Genomic DNA, 22,521 nt, shown 5'->3' with positions numbered 1-22,521 from the left:
CATTCCTTTACAAAACATAATTGACATGCTTATTCCCTACCCCTGAAAGGAGACATCTGACCCTTCAGACTTTGTTATCATCACACAATGGACAATGGAATGTCTAGGAGCAGCCCCAATTAACACCTCAAAAGCATGTGTCCTCACATTGAATGAAAACACTCCACTGACCTGGTGGGGTCAGAATAACCACTTGTAATATCTCAAGATATCCTGCAATATGAATTATCAGTTATCAGTCACATCTCATGTAATTAACCACTTGCCGTCGCCGCACCGTCATAATACGTCCACAAGGTGGCTCTCCTAGGCGAGATCACGTATTATGACGTCCTACCCTTTAGCCGCCACTAGGGGCGCACGCGCGCCGCCGGAGGCGCGCGCACGCGCCCCCCGCTCGCCCCCGACTCCCGTGCGTGTGCCCGGCGGGCGCGATCGCCGCCGGGCACACGCGATCGCTCGGTACAGAGCGGGGAACGGGAGCTGTGTGTGTAAACACACAGCTCTCGTTCCTGTCAGCAGGGGAAATGCTTTTCTTCGGTTCATACACTGTATGAACCGAGGATCAGTGATTTCCCCTAGTGAGGCCACCCCCCCCCCCACAGTAAGAACACACCCAGGCATACTTAACCCCTTCCCCGCCCCCTAGTGTTAACCCCTTCACTGCCAGTGGCATTTTTATAGTAATCTAATGCATTTTTATAGCACTGATCGCTATAAAAATGCCAATGGTCCCAAAAATGTGTCAAAAATGTCCGAAGTGTCCGCCATAATGTCGCAATACCAAAAAAAAAATCGCTGATCGCCGCCATTACTAGTAAAAAAAATATTAATAAAAATGCCATAAAAATACCCCCTATTTTGTAAACGCTATAACTTTTGCGCAAACCAATCAATAAACGCTTATTGCGATTTTTTTTACGAAAAATATGTAGAAGAATACGTATCGGCCTAAACTGAGGAAAAAAAATGTTTTTTTTATATATTTTTGGGGGATATTTATTACAGCAAAAAGTAAAAAATATTCATTTTTTTCAAAATTGTCGTTCTATTTTTGTTTATAGCGCAAAAAATAAAAACCGCAGAGGTGATCAAATACCACCAAAAGAAAGCTCTATTTGTGGGAAAAAAAGGACGCCAATTTTGTTTGGGAGCCACGTCGCACGACCGCGCAATTGTCTGTTAAAGCGACGCAGTCCCGAATCGCAAAAAGTACTCTGGTCTTTGGGCAGCAATATGGTCCGGGGGGTAAGTGGTTAAGTGGTCTTGCATAGCAAGATCACTTATTGTTATCTCACATATATATTATTCTTATTATTATAGCCAAAATTTGCCACCCTAACTCCTCCCAGTTTGTACACTACATAGACGAGTAATATATCGAATTGTGCGGATTGTTCCTGCTCGGTGGGCTATTACTTTGTGGAACGTTTCGCCGAATCGTTTGCGAAATATCGTCATTTTTGCGGTAAAATTTTCCCATAGGGATGAATGGGGAGAGCTAGAGTGTGAAATGTCAGAAACTGAAAAATCAGCACATGATTTGTAAACTGTGACCACTCCCTCATTTTCAAGCCGACCTACACAAATCTTATATCAAAACGTTCAGCTATCCCTGCTGCCACCACACGTGTTCACGGCTAAGCAATTGATCAAACCGTTTTCACAATATGATAATTTGTTTGCAACCTATGCCATCCATTATTTCAATGGAAGTCAATGGAGGTCAAGGTTTAGAAAACTAAAATCTGCTGGGGAATTTGTAAACTGTGACTGTGCCTTCAATTTTATTATTTCAGAGACATACTATACATCAAAATGTAGGCCTGGGTCTTGTGATTCGTAAAATATTAAGATATTCGCTGTACGATTTTTAGTTTTTAAAATACAACCATTTGAAGGACAAGTATTCCAAAAATAAAGCAAGAATCTGAGTCTCTGCTTAGAGTGTGTTTGCTTATGTTTACATTGGTTTTCTAGGAGACGCTGAGGTAATTAAAACTCCTCACAGCTCTAAGGGGATTCTATAGCTCCTCCCACACAGTTGTGAGGTGTTTTCTGTGAGGTGAGTTCTGTGAGGTGTTTTCTGTGAGTTCTGTGAGGTGAGACCTAGAGAGAAAACATTCAATCCAGAGAAATAACATTTGACTTAGAGAAATAACATTCGACCTAGAGAGAAAACATTCGACCTAGGGAGAAAACATTTGACCTGCAGGGATAACATTCGACCTAGAGAAAAAACATTCGACCTGCAGAGATAACATTTGACCTAGAGTGAAAACATTCGACCCAGAGAATAAACATCCGACCAGCAGAGAAATTTGACCTAGAGAAATAACATTCAATCTAGAGAAATAACATTCGACTTCGAGATAACATTCGACCTAGAGAGAAAAAATTTGATCTAGAGAGAAATCCTTTGACCTAGAGAGATAACATTCGACCTTGAGAGAAAACATCCGACATGCAGAGATAACATTCAAGCTAGAAAAATAACATTCGACCTAGAGAAATAACATTCAACCTAAAGAGAAAACATTCGACCTAGAGAAATAACATTCGACCTAAAGAGAAAACATTCAACCTGCAGAGATAACATTCGAATTAGAGATAACATTCAACCTAGAGAGAAAATATTTGATCTAGAGAGAAAACATTCGACATGCAGAGATAACATTCGACTTAGAATAATAACATTCGAACTAAAGAGAAAACATTTCACCCAGTAAGAAAACATTCGACCTAGAGAGAAAACATTCAATCCAGAGAAATAACATTTGACTTAGAGAAATAACATTCGACCTAAAGAGAAAACATTCGACCTAGAGAGAAAACATTTGACCCAGTAAGAAAAGGTTTGACCTACAGAGAAAACATTCAACCTGCAAAGAAAACATTTAAACTAGAGAAATAACATTTGACTTACAGAAATAACATTCGACCTAAAGAGAAAACATTCGACCTAGAGAGAAAACATTCGACCTAGAGAGAAAATATTCGACCCAGTAAAAAAACAGTTGTGAGGTGTTTTCTGTGAGGTAAATACCTTCATTTGAAGGACAAGTATTCAAAAAACATTCCTCAATTTCTGCTGTGTTTACAGAGAGCCTGCAAACCAAACAATTGGTTTCCTAAGAGACGCTGAGGAGTTTAATAACACCTCACAAACAGCTGTGGGGTGAGTTGGCTCCTCCCACACAAGGCTGAGGGAAACTTTCCTCTGCTAACCCGGCAAGGGTCTCAAACTGGTGGCATACACACATCTGTGAGGGCTTTCTATAGCTCCTCCCACACACTGTGAGGTGATATGGCTCAGTTTTTTTTGGCTCTGCATGCTCTGCATATAGCAACCATACATAGCAACCAGTCCATAGCAACCAGTCCCTAGCAACCAGTCCATAGCAACCAGTCCATAGCAACCACTCCATAGCAACCAGTCCATAGCAACCATTCCATAGCAACCACTCCATAGCAACCACTCCATAGCAACCAGTCCATAGCAACCAGTCCATAGCAACCAGTCCATAGCAACCAGTCCATAGCAACCAGTCCCTAGCAACCACTCCATAGCAACCACTCCATAGCAACCACTCCATAGCAACCACTTCATAGCAACCGTCTATAGAAACCAGTCCATAGCAACCAGTCCAGAGCAACCGTCCATAGCAACCAGTCCAGAGCAACCGTCCATACCAACCACTCCATAGCAACCAGTCCATACCAACCAGTCCATGGCAACCACTCCATAGCATCCAGTCCAAAGCAACCAGTCCATAGCAACCCGTCCATAGCCATCAGTCCATAGCAACCCTCCATAGCAACCGTCCATAGCAACCAGTCCATAGCAACCGTCCATAGCAATCCATCCATAGCAACCGTCCATAGCAACCATTCCATAGCATCCAGTCCATAGCATCCAGTCCATAGCATCCAGTCCAAAGCAACCAGTCCATAGCAACCATCCATAGCAACCAGTCCATAGCAACCCTCCATAGCAACCAGTCCATATCAACCATCCATAGCAGCCAGTCCATAGCAACCCGTCCATAGCAACCACTCCATAGCAACCAGTCCATAACCAGTCCATAGCAACCGCCGCACAATTTCCCCAGAAATTGTATCTTTTCTAGTTTATAATTAATATTGCTCAGTCACCCTATGCCCAAAAGGGGCACAGGATGACCCTAGACCCAAGAGTTATTAGGGACGCTGGCACAGGAGTACCCCTCATCATTCAAAAGTCTCTGGGTGTCATGGGTCATTCCGTTACATCTCTCCCTTTTCGGTGGGAGACTGACACAGGAGGGAACCCCAAACGGGTTGACTCCGAAGTTGGTCAGTAGTTCCAGTCCTCCAATGCTGGTATCCATACAGTACCCCAAATAAATTGCTCCATACAGAGAATTACTCACCCAGCCAACCTCTGCCTCTCTCACAGAATATGCCTGCCGCTGGGAAGAGGCCTGGACTGGCCCTTCTCCCTGGAGTCCTTTCAGCCGCTGGAGAGAAGACCGTGTGACTGGGCTCAGTCCATCATGCTGTTGGGGATCTGGGCCAACTGCCCCCCATCCCTGGGGTATACCAGTGGAGACTGAAGTCCCATCCACTGGTGGTAGATGAAAATCCCCCGGTGCTTGCAAAGCAAAGCCGACATCCTCATGTCTCAGTGCCGCACCATTTTCTGGGGTTGTGTCAGTGAAGACTGAAGTCCCATCCACTACCACAGGAACTCCCTCTCCTGCTAGTTGAGAGCAGAGGCTCGTGGCACTCTGCTTTATAGCAAGCTCTTCTGCTGGGTTGCTGTGAGGGGAGACCACAGTCCCATCCCCCGATATCAGCTCAAGCTGTAGTTGTGTGCAGCGGTCAGTAGCATCCTGCCCGGCTGCCAGTGATTCAGCTGGGAGTAAAAGCTTTTCCACCTCAGCTTGTTGCAGGAGAGAGGGGCCAACTGCCCCGGCTCCCTGGAACTCCACACCCTCCGCTTCAGCTTTGGGAATGTCAATCTCCATATTTTCCTTTGCCGATTAATCGGCTAGGATTTCAGAGCTGTCATCTGAAATTTCCTCATAGTCCCAGGCAACGGTAGCCCCACCCTGCTGCTGAGCAGAGTCTAGCAGCTGTCTGTAGGCGATCTAAAGCTCCCATTCCTGAATGGCCAGAAACCCCAAATCTTCCTGCAACCAGTGGCCTTCCGAGACATTCAATTGTTCTCTGTGCTCCATTATGTCCTCCAAGCACCACTCCCTATCATCCCCAAAGTCAGGATCACTGAACATCCTCCAATACAATAGTCCCAGGCCATCATAGTCAAAGCCTTCCGTGGGGCTGTCATCCGCTGACCACGGGTACTCTTGGGCTACATACCACCGGAGGGCTCTGTAGCTCTCGTCCAACCTTCCCATCCAACCTTACATGGATGGAGGGGAGAACCTTCCCCTGGTGTTGCTGCTCAAGAGCTAGCGCTTCCTTCCAGAGTTGGCAACGAATCACATCTGACCATCCCAGCAGGGCCTCCTCTGATACTGGTCCTTTGTGCTGTATCCGCATCTCTTGTAACCTCCTTCTGAATTCCTCTTCCATGGAGACTGGTATCTGTACCTCTCCTCTCTCTTCAGTTGGTGCTGCTGTGACTTCTGCTGCTGCAGCACCTCTTTGATGTAGCCAAGTGGCATCCACAGCCGCTATAACCAGGTCTATGATCTCCGGTGGAGGATTAGGATTATACTGTGCCAGTCCACGTTTAACAGCCCGATCAAAACTTTCTTCCTCGGGTTTCCTGTCTGTTACGCCGGGCCTTTCAGCTCTATCCATTTTGACAAGTTCTGCAATAATGTTCCTTTTCTTACGGTTGCTGGCCGGTCTGCCCCGGCTCTCCAGTAAGTCCATGAGGGAAGAGCGCTTCAGCCGTTCATACTATGTCTCCATTGTCCTGTGTCCTTCTTCTGGCGATGGAACCATCCCACTGCTGCCACCACTGTAACGGTCAGCACCGTTTAAGATACTCCCATTCCATCGCCCACGTCAGCTTATCCGACAGTCCGACAAGCCAGCAGACACGATCCATGATAATTCCCTCAGAGAGACGAGACACACACTCTGTGTTCTGAGTCAAATGTATGAACACTTTTAATGGTATCTTAGCTTTCTTATATACAGTACAAGCATATTTCAGTTAATCATAGGGACAAAGAACTCTCCACCCACACATCACACAATGGGGCTTCAATCACATTCTTTTAGACAATGACATTCAGTTGAGCTAATCATTAGTCATCCCCCAGATGTCCCGTCTCCGCAATTAGAGGTGGTAATTACTACAGCTTGACAAGTCGCATTCCTTTACTAAACATAATTGACATGCTAATTCCCTACCCCTGAAAGGAGACATCTGACCCTTCAGACTTAGTTAACGTCACACAATGGAAAATGGAATGTCTAGGAGCAGCCCCAATTAACACCTCAAAAGCATGTGTCCTCACATTGAATGAAAACACTCCACTGACCTGGACCAGAATAACCACTTGTAATATCTCAAGATATCCTGCAATATGAATTATCAGTTATCAGTCACATCTCATGTAATTTATAATTAATATTTCTCAGTCACCCTATGCCCAAAAGGGGCACAGGATGACCCTAGACCCAAGAGTTATTAGTGACGCTGGCACAGGAGTACCTTTCATCCTTCAAAAGTCTCTGGGTGTCATGGGTCATTCTGTTACAGCGCCTTTTATATATACACTATGTATCCACTGTTTATCAGCGCACTCTATTACATGTGCATTATATATGTTATATATTTATATTATCTACTACTTAATTATTTATCTATATATTCTCCTATATACAGTACAGACCAAAAGTTTGGACACACCTTCTCATTCAAAGAGTTTTCTTTATTTTCATGACTATGAAAATTGTAGATTCACACTGAAGGCATCAAAACTATGAATTAACACATGTGGAAATTATACATAACAAAAAAGTGTGAAACAACTGAAAATATATTTAATATTCTAGGTTCTTCAAAGTAGCCACTTTTTGCTTTGATTACTGCTTTGCACACTCTTGGCATTCTCTTGATGAGCTTCAAGAGGTAGTCACCTGGCGTAGAACCCCATCACTCTCCTTCTTGGTCAAATGGCCCTTACACAGCCTGGAGGTGTGTTTGGGGTCATTGTCCTGTTGAAAAATAAATGATGGTCCAACTAAACGCAAACCGGATGGAATAGCATGCCGCTGCAAGATGCTGTGGTAGCCATGCTGGTTCAGTATGCCTTCAATTTTGAATAAACCCCCAACAGTTTTTTTTTCATACATACTGTTTTAAATTAGTACATTATATTCTACATGAATAATCTTTCATTATGAATTAAGTTCCATTTCTATTTGATTTATTTGCCCTATGTCTCTTTTCTTTTTACTTTTTCCCTTTGTGTATTCTCATTAATCAATTTATTCTTTCATTATTTAATTTTTTTTTCTGCTGTTTATTATTATTATTCTACATATTTTCCAATTCATTTTCATTGTATTTAATTTTTTCTTGTGTTTTCCATGTTTTGCCTCTAGAGCAAACTTCTGAATACGTTTTTTTTGGACACATTTGGCGTGCTGAATTGATCCTTCATAAAGTTTCCCCCTTTTTTTGGATATATTTGATACTCCTATCCACAGCCCCCCCCCCCCCCTTGCGTTATTTAAGTAAGTACACTGACTGAGATCTATGTAGTTCTTGCATATGTGTATACAATTCTTGGTGCAACTCTCATTTGTATGGTTGCTTCTTTCTGCCTATTATATTATATCTTCTTAGACTCTTTCAGTGGTTTTGATTACATTTTTACTTATCATTTTAATTTTTTTGGCCAGGTCTTTAGAGCGCTCACTGTGGTTGCATAGTTGCTTGGGCTTTGATTGGGCCCCGACGCCTGGGTGGTATTCCCCCCTCTCCGAGCCCTTGTGGCTTTCTTCCTCTGCATAAGGGGTACTGGGGCCTTTTGGTGGTAAGCTTTTCCCCTTTTCCATTGGTGGACCTGTCCCATTTTCCATTGGTGGACCTGTCAACAAGCAGATCTCCAAAACAAATGTGATATCTGTACTGTATTATAATTCTTTCTTTCTTATTTATATACTGTAGTTGCTTTATTATGTATGGTTGAGACATACTTCCCCTGATGAAGCCCAAAGGCGAAACATGTCGGGATAGCGTATGATTACGCAACCCACTATAAAAAAATAATGCAGCCACCATCTGTAACCACTTCATTGTGAATGACCGATATTGTCATATCAATTAAAATAAATAGTTTTATATTTTTTGCTTTTGATTTGTACTTGAGTCTTCCATTGTCATGGTACCAATTTATCCAAGCACCGCTATAGTACCATTTCCCTTTTGCGATTTCTCTAATTAAATATCAGGATGAGGTGCGTCTTTTTTGGTGTCTACCCTTAGCGAGACCAACAACTTTAGATCTTATAGATTACTATTTCTGATGTATTCAGGTTTTCCTCTGAGTTTGACGTTATTGAATATGGACCTGTCCTCTAGGTCCACTAATTTGGATTTTATTCAGTCAAAATCGTCTTGCCTATCATTGTGGGCATCTACCAGCTCCTCAATGATACCAGCATGTCCTTTAGAGTGGTGTCCAGGATTGGCTGGTCTTTTGTTGGGAAGGCCAGGATGGAGTCATGCAATTTATTTGCATCATCTATCGACAGGATGGATACATGTAGATCTGGTGGGGTGTCAGGTATGTGGAACATCCTGGGCTTAGATTTAGCAGGGCTTGTGGAGGTGGATGAGGCCCTGGAGTTGCTGTGGTGTTTATGCGAGTGCTCAGGATGTGATTCCTTGTTACCTGGGCCTGTCTCCTGTCTTTCCTTCATGTGGCCGCGTGAAGAAGCTGATGAGCTGTCGGGACGAAAAAGAGAAGAATTCTGGCATCCGACCTGGTTTCCCCTGCTCTTTTCGTCGCTTGCACATGTTCACCCAATAGTTTCCGCAGCTCTGTTTCCCAAAATCACTGCTCCTCTGTGCTCTGGGATGCTTTATTTTGGACCGGCAGTCGTCTCCTCTGCAGAGCTCACAGTCTAAGTGGCCATACTCATTGTGTGCTGGCCACGCCCCCCGCAAACCCACCACTGGGTTTTTTTTTTTTTTTTTTAAAACATGTTTTGATTATAAATTTTTGCAAATAATTTTTCTTCATAAATATAGGCCAAAATTTATTTTGCTATATTTATTTGTGCTGCCAGGTGACAAATGAAGACCCTAGAGTTGCTGTAAACACCCCAATGTGTTCCCAAACCTCAATACACTATTAAAAAAAAAAAAAAAATCGCTGCTCAATAAAGCTAAATATAAATGAAGCAATAAACACCCTGTAGGGGTGCCAACCCCCTGGTATGAATTAGGAATGAGCAAAAACTAACCACAAATGATCAATAATGAAAACAATAGAATGAATAGCAAAAGTGTATGTGACTACAAATAATATGATGTACATCAGGGGTGTCCAAACTTTTTTCAAAGAGGGCCAGATTTGATGCAGTGAACATGTGTGAGGGCCGACTATTTTGCCTGACATTCTTTGAACCATTAAAATTCTGTCTAAGTGTGTTCGTCTGAGGAATAATACACGGCCCAACATAAATTCTCTTGCCTTTGTGGCTGTGTGTGGTAAAGAGATGAGCTTGGGGTTTTATTTGGATATACTGTATATATTTTATTTGTGGCCCCAACGAATCCCAGAGCGCTGCTTAGGACTAAGGATGAGCTTGGGCGTGTTATTTGGATATACCGTATTTATTGGCGTATAACACGCACAGGCTTACCATTGCCATGAATGCAGCCTTACCATTGCCATGAATGCAGCCTTACCATTGCCATGAATGCAGCCTTACCATTGCAACCTCACCATTGCAACCAATGCAGCCTCACATGTGCCATAAATTCAGCCTCACATGTGCTATAAATGCAGCCTCACATGTGCCATAAATGCAGCCTTACCATTGCCCTCAGTGCAGCCTGCACAATGCCCATCTGCAGCCTCGGAGGGCAGAGGGAGGGGGCGGGACGAGTGACGACAGATTACAAACAGGAGAATGTCTTGTTTACCCTGTGGCCTCTTTAATACAAAGTCCTGCCTCCTATGATAGAACAGTCGTCCAATGGCATCCCAGGAGACGGGACTTCCAATAGAGATGCTGCTGAGTAACCAGGAGATTCTCTTCATGTAATCTGACGGCGCTCGTCCTGCCCCCTCCCTGTCCCCTCCAAGGCAGCTCCAATAAATACAGTATATATCTTTTGTGGCCCTGGGGACCACAAACAATATATATATATCCAAATCCCCAGGGGGGGCCATATTAAATCAACAGGAGTGCCGCATTTGGCCCCCGGGCCTGACTTTGGACATGCCTGATGTACATAATCAAAAAGCTAAGGTAAATGGGCCAGCTACAGTGCCTTAAAAATACATTTATACCCCTTGAAATTTTTCTCATTTTGTCTTGTTACAATTAAAAATGTAAATGTATTTTATGTGATAGACCAACAAAAAGTGGCACATAATTCTGTAGTGGAAGGAAACTGATAAATGGTTTTTAAAATGTTGTACAAATATCTGAAAAGTGTGGCGTACATTTGTATTCAGCCCCCCAGAGCCAATATTTTGTAGAACCACCTTTTGCTGCAATTACAGCTGCAAGTCTTTTTGGGTATGTCTCTAACCGGTTTGTACATCTGGAGAGTGAAATATGTGCCCATTCTTCTTTGCAAAATAGCACAAGCTCTGTCAGATTGGATAGAGAGTGTCTGTGAACAGCAATTTTCAAGTCTCGCCACAGATTCTCAATTTGATTTTGGTCCGGACATTGACTTCTAACACATGCATATGCTTTGATCGAAACCATTCCATTGTAGCTCTGGCTGTATGTCTGGCTGTATGTTTAGGGTTGTTGCCCTGCTAAAAGGTGAACTTCCGCCCCAAAATTTCCTGCTTTTAGGAATTTACTGAATATCTGTTTGTCCAAAAGTGAGTCTTCATATCCAGCACCCGTGTTTCTTCACACACAGAATATGATCCTCCACCAGCCATCATGCGCACTCGCTTCGTCAAAAAAGACCCCTAAAGGTCAGATGGCACTTTATATATACAGCTTCTATACTGGTATCCACAGCTGCCTCACAAGTGATTGGATCCAAAAGATATATATAGTGAACTTTTAATGGTTTTTATTAAGTTTTAATTAACGACTGCACTACAAAAGTGTTTATTTAGTCTCTTTGAGGTGTGTGTGTGTGTGTGTATGTATGTATGTATGTATGTATGTATGTATGTGTGTGTATATATATATATATATATATATATATATATATATATATAAATTAGGGCTGTGCAAATTAACTTTTAATTCATCGATTAATCTTTAATTTTTTTGATCAATCAAAATCTTTTTGATCGATTAAAATTCTTTTGATTGGTACTCACCTCTCCGCCGGCTTCTGAGCCTTCAGGGAGTTCCGTCGGAGATCTGGTGACGTCACGGACACCGGCGGGGCTTGCCGTGTCCATCTGAAGGGCTCCTTTGCTGTGCCTTCATATCTGCATGCCGGCGGGACCTTTCTATCTGCCACACGCAAGGGCTGTTACACTTCCCTCTATCACTTCCCTCTATCAACCTGGGATTCTACAACCATCCACTGGGAGTTGTGATAGTTCCCTTCATGGGACATCTACATACAGACGGACTGATGTTAACCTCTCCTCATCTGGATTCAGCAGTGGTATCGTTGTACACATTTTTATACCAGTATCATACTTGGCTACATGTTTTTATTACTGCTTTTGGTACCGTTTGGTATTACTCGCACCATTTTTACAGTTTATGTAGCTATATCGATTTTATCTCCAGTGCAATATTTATTTTGTTACCTACTTGAAGACTATAAAAGTTTTAATGCTATTCCCATCGAGCGTTGCCTTTGTGTGTTTTTTGTATCCTGCTATCCATTTTTCCAGCAGTTGGTAGCTGCACTGGGAATCGACCTGCAAGGAGATCAGCTAAAAGTAATTAGATCTGTATGTGCGTTATAATTAATCGAAATTAGTCGATTAATCGATTAAAAAAAAAAACGATTAATCAAACAGAAAATTTTTAAACAGTAACAGCCCTAATATATATATGTAGCGCTCACCCCCGAAGGAGCCGCTGGATAGATTTGGGATGGCCTGTTACCTCTGACTTTTCCGTCTAGGGTAGCTGATGAGAGCAGCAATGATGGAATGCCCAAACATCAGGTGTCTTTTCTTGTGCTTTTATTTTACCCAACGCAGTAAACAATAAACTTGAGGTAGACAGGAAAGATGTATGAGGAGAATAGCAGATTCAGGCCCAACAGTATGGAAGCAATCCTGCTTCCAACGACACATTACTTTCGTCGCCACTCCAGCCAGAGTGGGTACAGTGCACCCGGACAGGCCTCTCTCTCACAGACCTGGCAGCCAGGGTATCACTCGGAACTTTGCGAGTCTCTACCACAGACCCTTCCCTAGAACATGGATCATGGAGGAAAATCCTCCTCAGTAGTATTGGTGCCTGGATCTCCCTCAGGTAGTTCTTTACTGGGTCACCGACTGACAGGTGGCTAACATCCAACCTTTCGGTGTCCGGTTACCTTGATCCCAGATGGATTGTCGAGGCCCTGTTGGATTGCCTGCCTCTCTTGGCTCTCCTCAGGCTGACTCCTCACCGAACAGCTATCTCGCTTGGGATCTTTTCCTCAGAACTTGGGGACCCAGTCGATCACTGGGGCCCCACCACAACTTCAATTGCTCCGGGCCAACATGGTCCCGGAACCAGCATCACTGCTTGGCACGCGCACCCCGGTCTGGTAGGCCATATCGCTGGGGGCCGTGATGTGTGGTCACCCTGAAGGTGGGTGCCACACCAGGAATAAGAACCCCACCCAATCGCGTCTGCTCCAGAAGTACCCTCTCCCAGCATGCCCTGCGAGGGAAACTCCCTCCTGATTGGCTGCTGGCAAGAGGCACCCCAGCCTGGACTCCACTGGCGCCACCTGTCGCTCCGGGGTGGTATAACACCCCAGCAACAACAGAATGAGCCCACAGCACAGCCCAGCTGAAGCAGAGACCCAATTTAAACGAATCAACTGGATGAGAGATATCTAACTCTCTCATCCCCCTTAAAATTAGAATAGCACCTGTACCTGAAAGTACACAGGCGCTACACATATATATACACACACACACACCTCAAAGAGACAAAATAAACACTTCCGTAGTGCAGTCATTTATATAAAACTTCATAAAAACCATTAAAAGGCCACTTACAATATCACTGGGTGTCAATAGACTCAATGCAGCATCAAAGGTGTACCAAACTTCTAGTTTGGACAGGATGTGACATCACTGAAGTCAGGTGATGCAACACGTCGGAACAGAGGTGGGTGTATTGTGAACATCAATTGTATATTTTTAAATATAACTTGGTGTCCTTCGAACAATATTAACCACGTGTCCCCCAGCATCAGTACATTTACTGTGGCAGGGCAGCAGCCATAGGCTCAGCATCATACTGGTATGCTGCTAAGCTAACGCGCACTCCTGTTCCCCGGCGGTGCAACTGCATGACCGCTATTTCCATCGGGCTCAGTACCTGGCTGCTGGGAGTTCACATGATTACCATATAAACAAAACAGTCATGTATGGCTTTTATTCATGACTGTTTTGCTTACTATTATGATGCTGTTTTTGGCTCACAGATATCATATGGTACCTGAGCCAATCACAGCACCCTGTACCATGTGATTAACTGTAGTCAATCACAGATTACAAGCTGTCATGAATGAAAGTCAATCATGACAGCTAAAACTGTTGCTATGGTGACACTGAGCTACTTTGATGACAGGATGTAAAAAAATAAGTTTTTAAATAAGTATTAAAAGTAATTTGATACATTTTTACATTTAAAAAAAAAAAAAAATTTAAACTGTGACAATTTTTTTTTTTTACTTTAAAACCTCACCATGCCGTTAACTAAATATATTTCCAAAAAATAGTAATTTGGAGGGTATTTGTACTGTCCTGGCATTTTAGGCCCTCAAAAAATGAGATAGGCCGTCACTACATCAGGATTGATCAATGTTCAAATATACCATAGTTTGTGTAGACACTATAACTTTCACACAAATCAATTAATATGCATACATTTATTAGGATTTCGTTTTTTACCAAAGAAATGTAGCAGAACACATGTTGGCCTATTATGAAGAAATTTGTGTTTTTGTTTTTTTTTGTTTAAAAAAAAAAAACACAGTGGTGATTAAACTGATTGTAAAGGATCACATTGTAAAACAGCCTATTATGTTTAAAATAGAAATGAAAGGCAATATTTCTTTTTTTTGTGTACAGAAAAAAAAAAAAATACCTTTTTTTCCCTATTTTGTCAATTATTACATCTGTTCTTAGCTGCATAAAAGCTGGTGGAGGAGAAACAGCAGCATGCTGAGCTTCCAGTGAACGGCTCTGCAGCGGGGGTGTGTCAGGGCAAGTCTGATCGTTGGAGGAGAGCAGGCTGTGCTCTCCTGCTAAGTGAGGTCAGTTTTTTTTTGTACGAAAGCAAAGGGACTAGCAGGAACACCAAGGATTTCACATAAAGGAAGCAGTGCAAAGAGAACAGAATACTTTCTCATACAATTATATGGTACAGCAGGTACATATCGGGAATATAATATGTTAGGGTAACAAATGCTTTAAATATCACAAAAAAAAGCTCTATTTTGGTAAAAAATATACTAAATTGTATTTGCGTATAGTGATGCATGATCGAGCAATTGCCAGTTAAAGTAGCAGAGTGCTGAATAGCAAAAAATGCCCTGGTCTTGAAGGGGATAAAACCTTCCGGAAGTCAAGTAGTTAAATAATCATTCCAAGAATGGACTGTGACTTTAAATAATTACCCAAATCCTGCGCACCACACCACCACCATCGTGCCACTTAAGATGTGCACTCACCTTAGATGTTTTGTAAATTAAAAAAAATGACATTTATAGGTACTTATCAGTACACATGCCACTGGTGAATCCAAAATGGGGCCTTGTACAAGGATACCCATGTGACACAATCCGTCCCTCCCAGACTCTGGAGAGTGGCCCCCCTCATCCGGCGTTGTTTTCATGCCTTTGTCATAGGTGAGGACACTGAATGCGGGCCTTCTGGTTTTCAGATTCAATCAGATGATCATGTTTGTCTCTAGGTCCAGGTATCCTCACAGTAGAAGCTCCAGTGACTCTGGGATCAGTTTAACACTATTTATGCCTTTCCTCCTTTAGAACTCCTTCCTTGTTTACGCTGCAGGTTTGAGATGGAGGGTGTTTACTGTGATTCTCATAACATTGAACTGGCAAATTGCAGTGCAGTGTTCGAACCTAGAGAGACTCCTGGCAGAATATTTGTGGGCCATCCCAGATCAGCCAGATCTTCTGTCCTAGGGATCGCTTCTCTGACACTGGCTTTATAGTGGTTGTAAATCCTTCCATATACCCAGTGAAGTGACTGGCCTCAAGTGATGCACAGATATGAAACAAATCCTCAAAAGTTTTATCTGCAGTCTTCTCTCCTTTTCGGCTGTTCAAAGTCCAGAATTGTGAAAGTTTGTCTGAGCAGAGGAATGAAGCAGCAGACAAATTACACCTGGGGCTTGTTTACACTTCAAAATGTGGCATTGGACACAATTATTTAAAGCATTCTGAAAGCCAATCAAAGAAAAATACAAAAAAGATGCTTCCAAGTGCAGTACACCGGCAGTTTATGGTAACACCAGTTAAAAACACTTAGGGGAAATAGATGTAAGCTGTAGAGATGTAATACATGCAAGCTCATCAAGATATTGATCCTGGCTGGTCTCCTGCCATTTTGTCAGTGTAAGATCAGCTGGTGCTGGCAGACATCGGGTCAGTGGGACCTGCTGATTAGCTCCCACTGTGTAAAAAAAAAAAAGTGGGAGTGATCCTCTGACAGTGCGCACTAGTGTCCAAAACCCGGAAGTGCAGTGTGTGTATATATATAAATTATTCTGCACAGCACGGCTGCCCTGTAGCAGTAAATGTGCTATGGGGCGGTTGGCAAGTGGTTAAAGTGCTTCTCCTCTCCACTAGCCTAAAAAAACAGTTAATCCTAGCAGTGTGGGCACAGCCCTAGTACACGGTTAATTGTTGCTTCATTATGGATCATATTTTATTGAAATTGGTTATTTTTTATTATACATTTTCTTTTTGTTTTCTTTTTTTTTTTATATATATATAGTGCTCTAACCCTTGAGGATGAAAAAAGGATGTTGGCCCATCACATTAATGTACTCGTAAGAATGGTAAGAATCTCTGCTTTGGGTCATGTAAGCTGGGATTCTCCCACCTATAATCTTTCTACTAAAGCCTTTGACAATAAAGAGTGGCAATATCTTTGGGCGGTTTTGGCCAAGTTTTCTTCTGGGAAGGGTTTATCTGTACCTCCTCACTCCGTACACTACACGCTTGCATGCACAGCCCTCCCTCTCTTCTACCTTCCCTGTCCCTTTGATACGCAGAGTACCCCTGGATAGTCACAAGCCAGTCATGTGAGCTGTGAAACGCCCACAAAGTTGAAATCCTCCTTATGCATCAGTAGTTATTCCATTTTAATTCACCAAACTCCTAACTTTTGTGAGCTTGCCTTTTAAATTTGTACGAGTGCATACTCTTTTCTCCTTGTGTGTACCAAAGGTTGCAGTAGGATTCTGCCAGTGTGTGCTTTCAGAGATTGAAATTGCTGTTTGTTCTATCTAGTAGCTAAGGTTCAAATCTCTATATGTAATATAATAGCAAAAATACTTACCGTATTTTTCGCTCAATAAGACGCACTTTTTCCCCCCAAAAAAACAGGGGGAAATGTGTGTGCGTCTTATGGAGTGAATACTGACCAGGAGTGCCGCTGAAAGGATCGTTTCGGCGGCAGAACAATGCCCTATTCATCACTCTGCCCCAGCTAAATCCTGTTTCCACCCTGCCTTAAGCTGCTACAGGAAGAGAAACAAAAGGGTATTGTTATTTATTTAACCCCACAGGATTGGCATTGATATGTAAAGGTGTGAACAGCATACAGATGAGTGTAGGGTGCCCCCTTACATTGGTTGTCAGTGTAGAAATATTATTCTGTTAAATGTTATTAAAAACATTTTAGTACACCATTTGGTTGAGGATTTTTTTCCCCATAATTTCATTCTCTAAAATCTAGATGCATCTTATGGTCAGGTGCATCTTATGGAGCGAAAATAATGGTAGGTGTTTGTAAAGTGGCCAGCCTTAGAATATAGGTTACAGGTATTCAGCATTTTAAAGTTGTTACGGGACAAGAATACAGTTAAAATCTTCTAAAAGGGAAACCTGTTCTGGTGACTGCTGCCAACAAGAGCATTTCCTTTCACTTTGGAGAGAATTCCTCTTACAATCTGTTGTATGTCTTGGACAGGAAGTGGTAAAAAATATCTGACAGGACAAAGGGGATAAAAAAAACAAGACTTGACTAAGCCACACGCTAAAAATACGTTTTTCCTTTTAGATACTGCAGTAGTAATCCAAATGTACAATTTAACCCTTTTATGACTGCTTCATGCATATATGCGGAGAGAAGAAAGTGGGTCTTCTTTCTAGGCACAGCATATATGTGTAACTGTGTTTATGCTGGAAGTTCTTCCCAAGCACAGAGACCAAGCTGTCACCAACAGCTCCTGGTCTTGTACTAGTGATCCAGAGATGGGATCACTTTGATTAGCCAATCAAAAAGTTTGTTCAAAAATAAATATAAAATGTATCACCGCTTGATCTCGTTTAGAGAATGTTGGTGTTGGGGTCAGGGTGTTTTACGTAAGAAAAAAAAAGTTTAAGATTTGGTGTCCATGGGCTGGATTCAGAACGGAGATACGACGGCGTATCTCCGGATATGCCGTTGTATCTCTGAGTGTGCGTGGTCGTATCTATGCGCCTGATTCAGAGAATCAGTTATGCATAGATTTCCCTAAGATCCGACTGGTGTAAGTGTCTTACACCGTCGTATCTTAGGCTGCATATTCACGCTGGCCGCTAGGTGGTGCTTCCGTATAGTTACGCAAGGAATATGCTAATTAGGTATTTACGCCGATTCTGAAACGTACGTTCCGCCGGCGCATTTTTTTTACATCGTTTACGTTAGGCTTTTTTCGGCGTATAGTTACCCCTGCTATATGAGGCGTAGCTAATGTTAAGTATGGATGTCGTTCCCGCGCCGAGTTTTGAAAATTTTACGTCGTTTGCGTAAGTCGTTCGCGAATAGGGCTGGACGTCATTTACGTTCACGTCGAATCCAATACATCCTTGCGGCGTACTTTGGAGCAATGCACACTGGGATATTTCACGAATGGCGCATGCGCCGTTCAAAAAAACGTCAAAAACGCAGGGTCATCCTAAATTTAAATAATACACGCCCACAACATCCCCATTTGAATTAGGCGGGCTTACGCCGCCACAGATACGTTACGCCGCCGTAACTAAAGGCACAAGCTGTTTCTGAATACAGATCTTGCGCCCTATCTGCGATACGTTACGCCTGGCGGACAGATAGACCATTCTTTCTGAATCCAGCCCCACGTGTTTAAGTAGGAAAAAAAACAAGTAGAGAAGGGCGGGATAATGGAGTGAGAACACTCCTACTCCTCCAGAAAATTAGAGAGGGAAGGGTCCCTGGACTACTCCTGTCAATAGACGCTGAAAAAGCGTTCGGCAGGGTAGAAAGAAAAAAAACAAGTGGGATTGAGTGTACCCGATTTTCAGAAATATTATGAGGCAGTATTGCTAACACGGGTGGTAGAATGGGTGAAAATATCAAAGGAAAAAAGTTGGGTTAACATAGAACACGCGATGGCCAATACACAATTAGGAAGGGATATATGGGTACCTCCACAACACAGGTCATTGGGGGTTAATACACATACACTTAGACGGAGAGTAGTTAACGTTTGGGAAAATGTGCATAAGAAAAGTAAATGGAAATATAATTCACCACTGATAGCACTGAAGGAAAATACCGTATTTATCGCGGTATAACGCGCTCCTGCGTATACCGCGCACCCCTAAAGTTGCCCCCAAAATTCCTGTAAAAAAAATGTTGATTGTATTACTTACAGTTTTGGTGTCTTTCCATCGTCCGGTCCGGCATCCGTCTGTGGCCTCGATGGTGTCCTCCTGGCTTCTCCAGCACCTCGATGGTGTCCTCCCTGCTTCCCGCGCTCAGTTCGAACGCCTCCGCCGACATATACCGAGTACAGTACACTCGGGTACATTCGGCAAGGCTCGGCGTCGCTCACGCTCTGTGACGTTTATGCGTGAGCACGAGCGAAGCCGAGCCTAGCCGAATGTACCCGAGTGTACTGCACTCGGTATATGTTGGCGCAGGATTTCAAACTGAGCGCGGGAAGCGGCTATCGGCGTATATCGCGCACCCACGATTTTCCCCTTATTTTAAGGGGAAAATAGTGTGCTATATATGCCGATAAATACGGTAACTATTTCACACCTGGGACACATTTAATGGGAGGGAATTTGATAAAAAAAAGAAATGCAGAACTATGAGATATAATGCAATGGGGAAAAATATGCAAGTATTAAAAAAAAAATTAAAAATTTGATGGATATAAATGAATGGCGGTACTTCCAGCTTAGGCATTTCCTAGAGGTACTTCCCCACCAATTAAGAGGAGAGAATTTAACATAATTTGAGCACCTATGTAAAATGGAAAAAACTTCAGGGAATATAACCTGAATATATAAAATTCTGAGGGAAGTGGAGGAGGTGGAAGTGCCAACATTCATAAAAAACTGGGAGAAGTAACTGGGGAAACGTGGAGGGAACCAAGAAGTGTGATAAATCTTGAAACTTGTGCATGGATCAACAGTAAACAACAAGATGATGGAAATATAAATGCATATCTAGGTGGTATAAAACCCCTGACATACTAGGGAAGTATCAACTGGGGCAGACAATGGAGTGTTGATGGAGTTGTGGTCAGGTTGGAACTATGGTCCACATATGGTGGGGATGCCCCAATATAGTGATCTATTGGAAGGAAGTTCTAAGCTATATCATAGAGATTACCAAGATAGCCCTACCTAAGGAACCTTGGACATGTTTATTTCATGGAGTAGACATCCCGATAAAGGAATACAAAAACTCAATGATAATACACATGATCAATGCCGCAAAAAGTTTGATTCCGAAAAATTGGAAAGAAGTAGAGAGTCCAAAGATAGGCGAATGGTTTGATAAAAATAGAAGAGATATGCAATACCTAAGACATTGCTATGAAGATACAAGAGAGGGGTTCTTAGAGAGGTGGGAAGCGTGGAAAAAATGTAAGTTAACAAATAAATATGGTGAAATCTAGAGTGCAAAGTGAGGTTGAAGGGGGTGGGAATAATAGAATAGGGAGAGGGGGGTGAGAGTAGGGGGGGGTTGGGAAGTAGAAATAGCTAGGGGTTAAACTGGATCACTAAAGGAATTTTGTTTTCTTATGAAAAATCTCATGGCAGCTTTTCACTGTGGTCCAAGCTGTGTGTCTAAAACTCCTCAGAACCAATCAGATTCATTTTAAAAAACAAAACACTGCCCTGGATTTGTTTGTTTTTGTTCTGTGGGTCTCTTTACTTCACATAAACATGAAACCAGTTTAAAAAGTAAGTGAAACTAGAGGCACATTATATGATTGAATTTAATCTATTTTTAATCATTTTTAAAGGGTCTCTATACCCTGTAAACAGTCATTTCAGCAAAAAAAATTCCTTTAGTGACCCTTTAACTATGGTAAAGTACTTTTTTCTTACTTGGGGGAGTAATGTCTGTTTGTGTCTACTATTCTGATGTACATGATGTGCAATATAAAACCCAATAAAAATTTAAAGAAAGGTAGGAAAAAAACAAAGGCAAAATGTGTTTTATTGTAGTAGTGGGTCATAGTCACGAAAGGGTTGCAGATTCATTATACTTCCCTTTAAATCACCAAGTTGTACTAGACCTAACACTTGTCTTTTTCTCATCCTTTACAGGTCTCTTTTGGGCGTGACTTTGAGCAACAACTTAGTTTTTATGTAGAAGCCAGAGCAATGTTCTGTAATCTGGAGTCTGTTCTTGTGCAGTTAATTCATGTGAGTGAAATCAACAGGGCTATTTATGTGTGCTAAAGCTGGATTGTTGTCCTTGCATCATTGTCTTCCATGTACAACAAATTGCTTGAAATAGTTTTAGTTACAGCATACTTTTTCATTTTATAACAGCATTGTAATAGCAATACAAACAATAGTTATTGTTGAGTATTGGCTTACTCGAAAAATACCCTTTCATGTTGTGATTGTTGCTTGTCTGCTGGCCATCTCTTTACACAGCTTCCTGGATTCACTACATGTGTTGCTGCTTTTTTCTGCTCATTCCTTTTCTTTTTATTTCTGAGGACTAAGTATCTTGTTGACTGTAAAATTCTGCCTCACAGTATCTCTGTAGTTCAGAAGGTGGACTCTATAAAATGCATAACACAGCATTGCTTATACACCAGACATAATGAATGTGTGTCAGAATTCAAGGAAGTGAATGTGTGGGATTCTTTATAAAGTAAGTTTACAACTTCATTATTGTTTTTCTCTGAAATTCTACCTGTGCCTCGAGCCACACCAGAGAGGCAGCAGGAGATTAGGGAATGAACAAGTGGCTGAGGAACTGGTATAGGAAAGAGGGGTTTGGTTCCTGGAGAACTGGGCTGACTTTGGAGTCGGTTACCGGCTCTTTAGTAAGAACAGACTGCACCTTAATAGGTATGGTAAAGCTCTATTGGAAAGAAAGATGGCCACTAAGTTGGAGGGCTTTTAAAATAGGTGTTTGGGGGAAGGTTTAGCGGTAGCGATAACCAGCAGTGAGCATAGGTCAGAGAGGTTTAGTGGAGACACTAGTGATGTTCTGTTCTCACTACATGTTTGCCCCTGGCATGTATGTAGCTCAACATACAGCTTAAAACCTTGCATCCTAAATAACCTGACTGTCTAACTTTGGATCTTTATTACTATGAACAGGTGGTGGCCATATAAGAATAGGATGTACATGTGTGATGAAACTAGAATAAACAGATTAAGTAACATATAATAATTACACAAACATAAACGAATGTCACTAGGTATACAGGTAAACAATCTTTAGCATACCAGCGATGCTGCCTTAGAAGGACCAGGATTTATCTAGGAAACATGTGGTGCAGGCTAAGCTGGCTCCATGTGGACTGTCTCGGTGGAAAAGGTGAAAGAGTTGTAATAGGAAGTGGAGTTGGTTCCCAGTGATATGACAGGAAATGTGTATTAACCATACAACACTGCCCATCAATAGTCTTTTGTTAAGAGTGGCATCTAGTGGACAATGTTGAAATTGCAAGTCCAGAAGATAT

At 42.3% G+C, this 22,521-nt stretch overlaps 1 protein-coding gene across 5 annotated transcripts in view; it reads left to right on the top strand.

Moving 5' to 3' along the window:
* VPS35L (VPS35 endosomal protein sorting factor like) overlaps positions 1–22,521 on the top strand; it is a 1,107,598-nt gene that overhangs the window by 840,779 nt on the left and 244,298 nt on the right. For all 5 annotated transcript variants that reach the window (XM_040358550.1, XM_040358549.1, XM_040358548.1 and 2 more), the window contains 2 exons: positions 16,338–16,401; positions 21,143–21,241. In XM_040358550.1, the coding sequence (XP_040214484.1) occupies positions 16,338–16,401; positions 21,143–21,241 (163 nt within the window). The remainder of the gene's footprint in view (positions 1–16,337; positions 16,402–21,142; positions 21,242–22,521) is intronic.

Source organism: Rana temporaria, chromosome 6, assembly GCF_905171775.1.
Source record: "Rana temporaria chromosome 6, aRanTem1.1, whole genome shotgun sequence".
NCBI classification, from domain to species: domain Eukaryota; kingdom Metazoa; phylum Chordata; class Amphibia; order Anura; family Ranidae; genus Rana; species Rana temporaria.
This window is presented reverse-complemented; position numbering and strand designations above follow the sequence as displayed.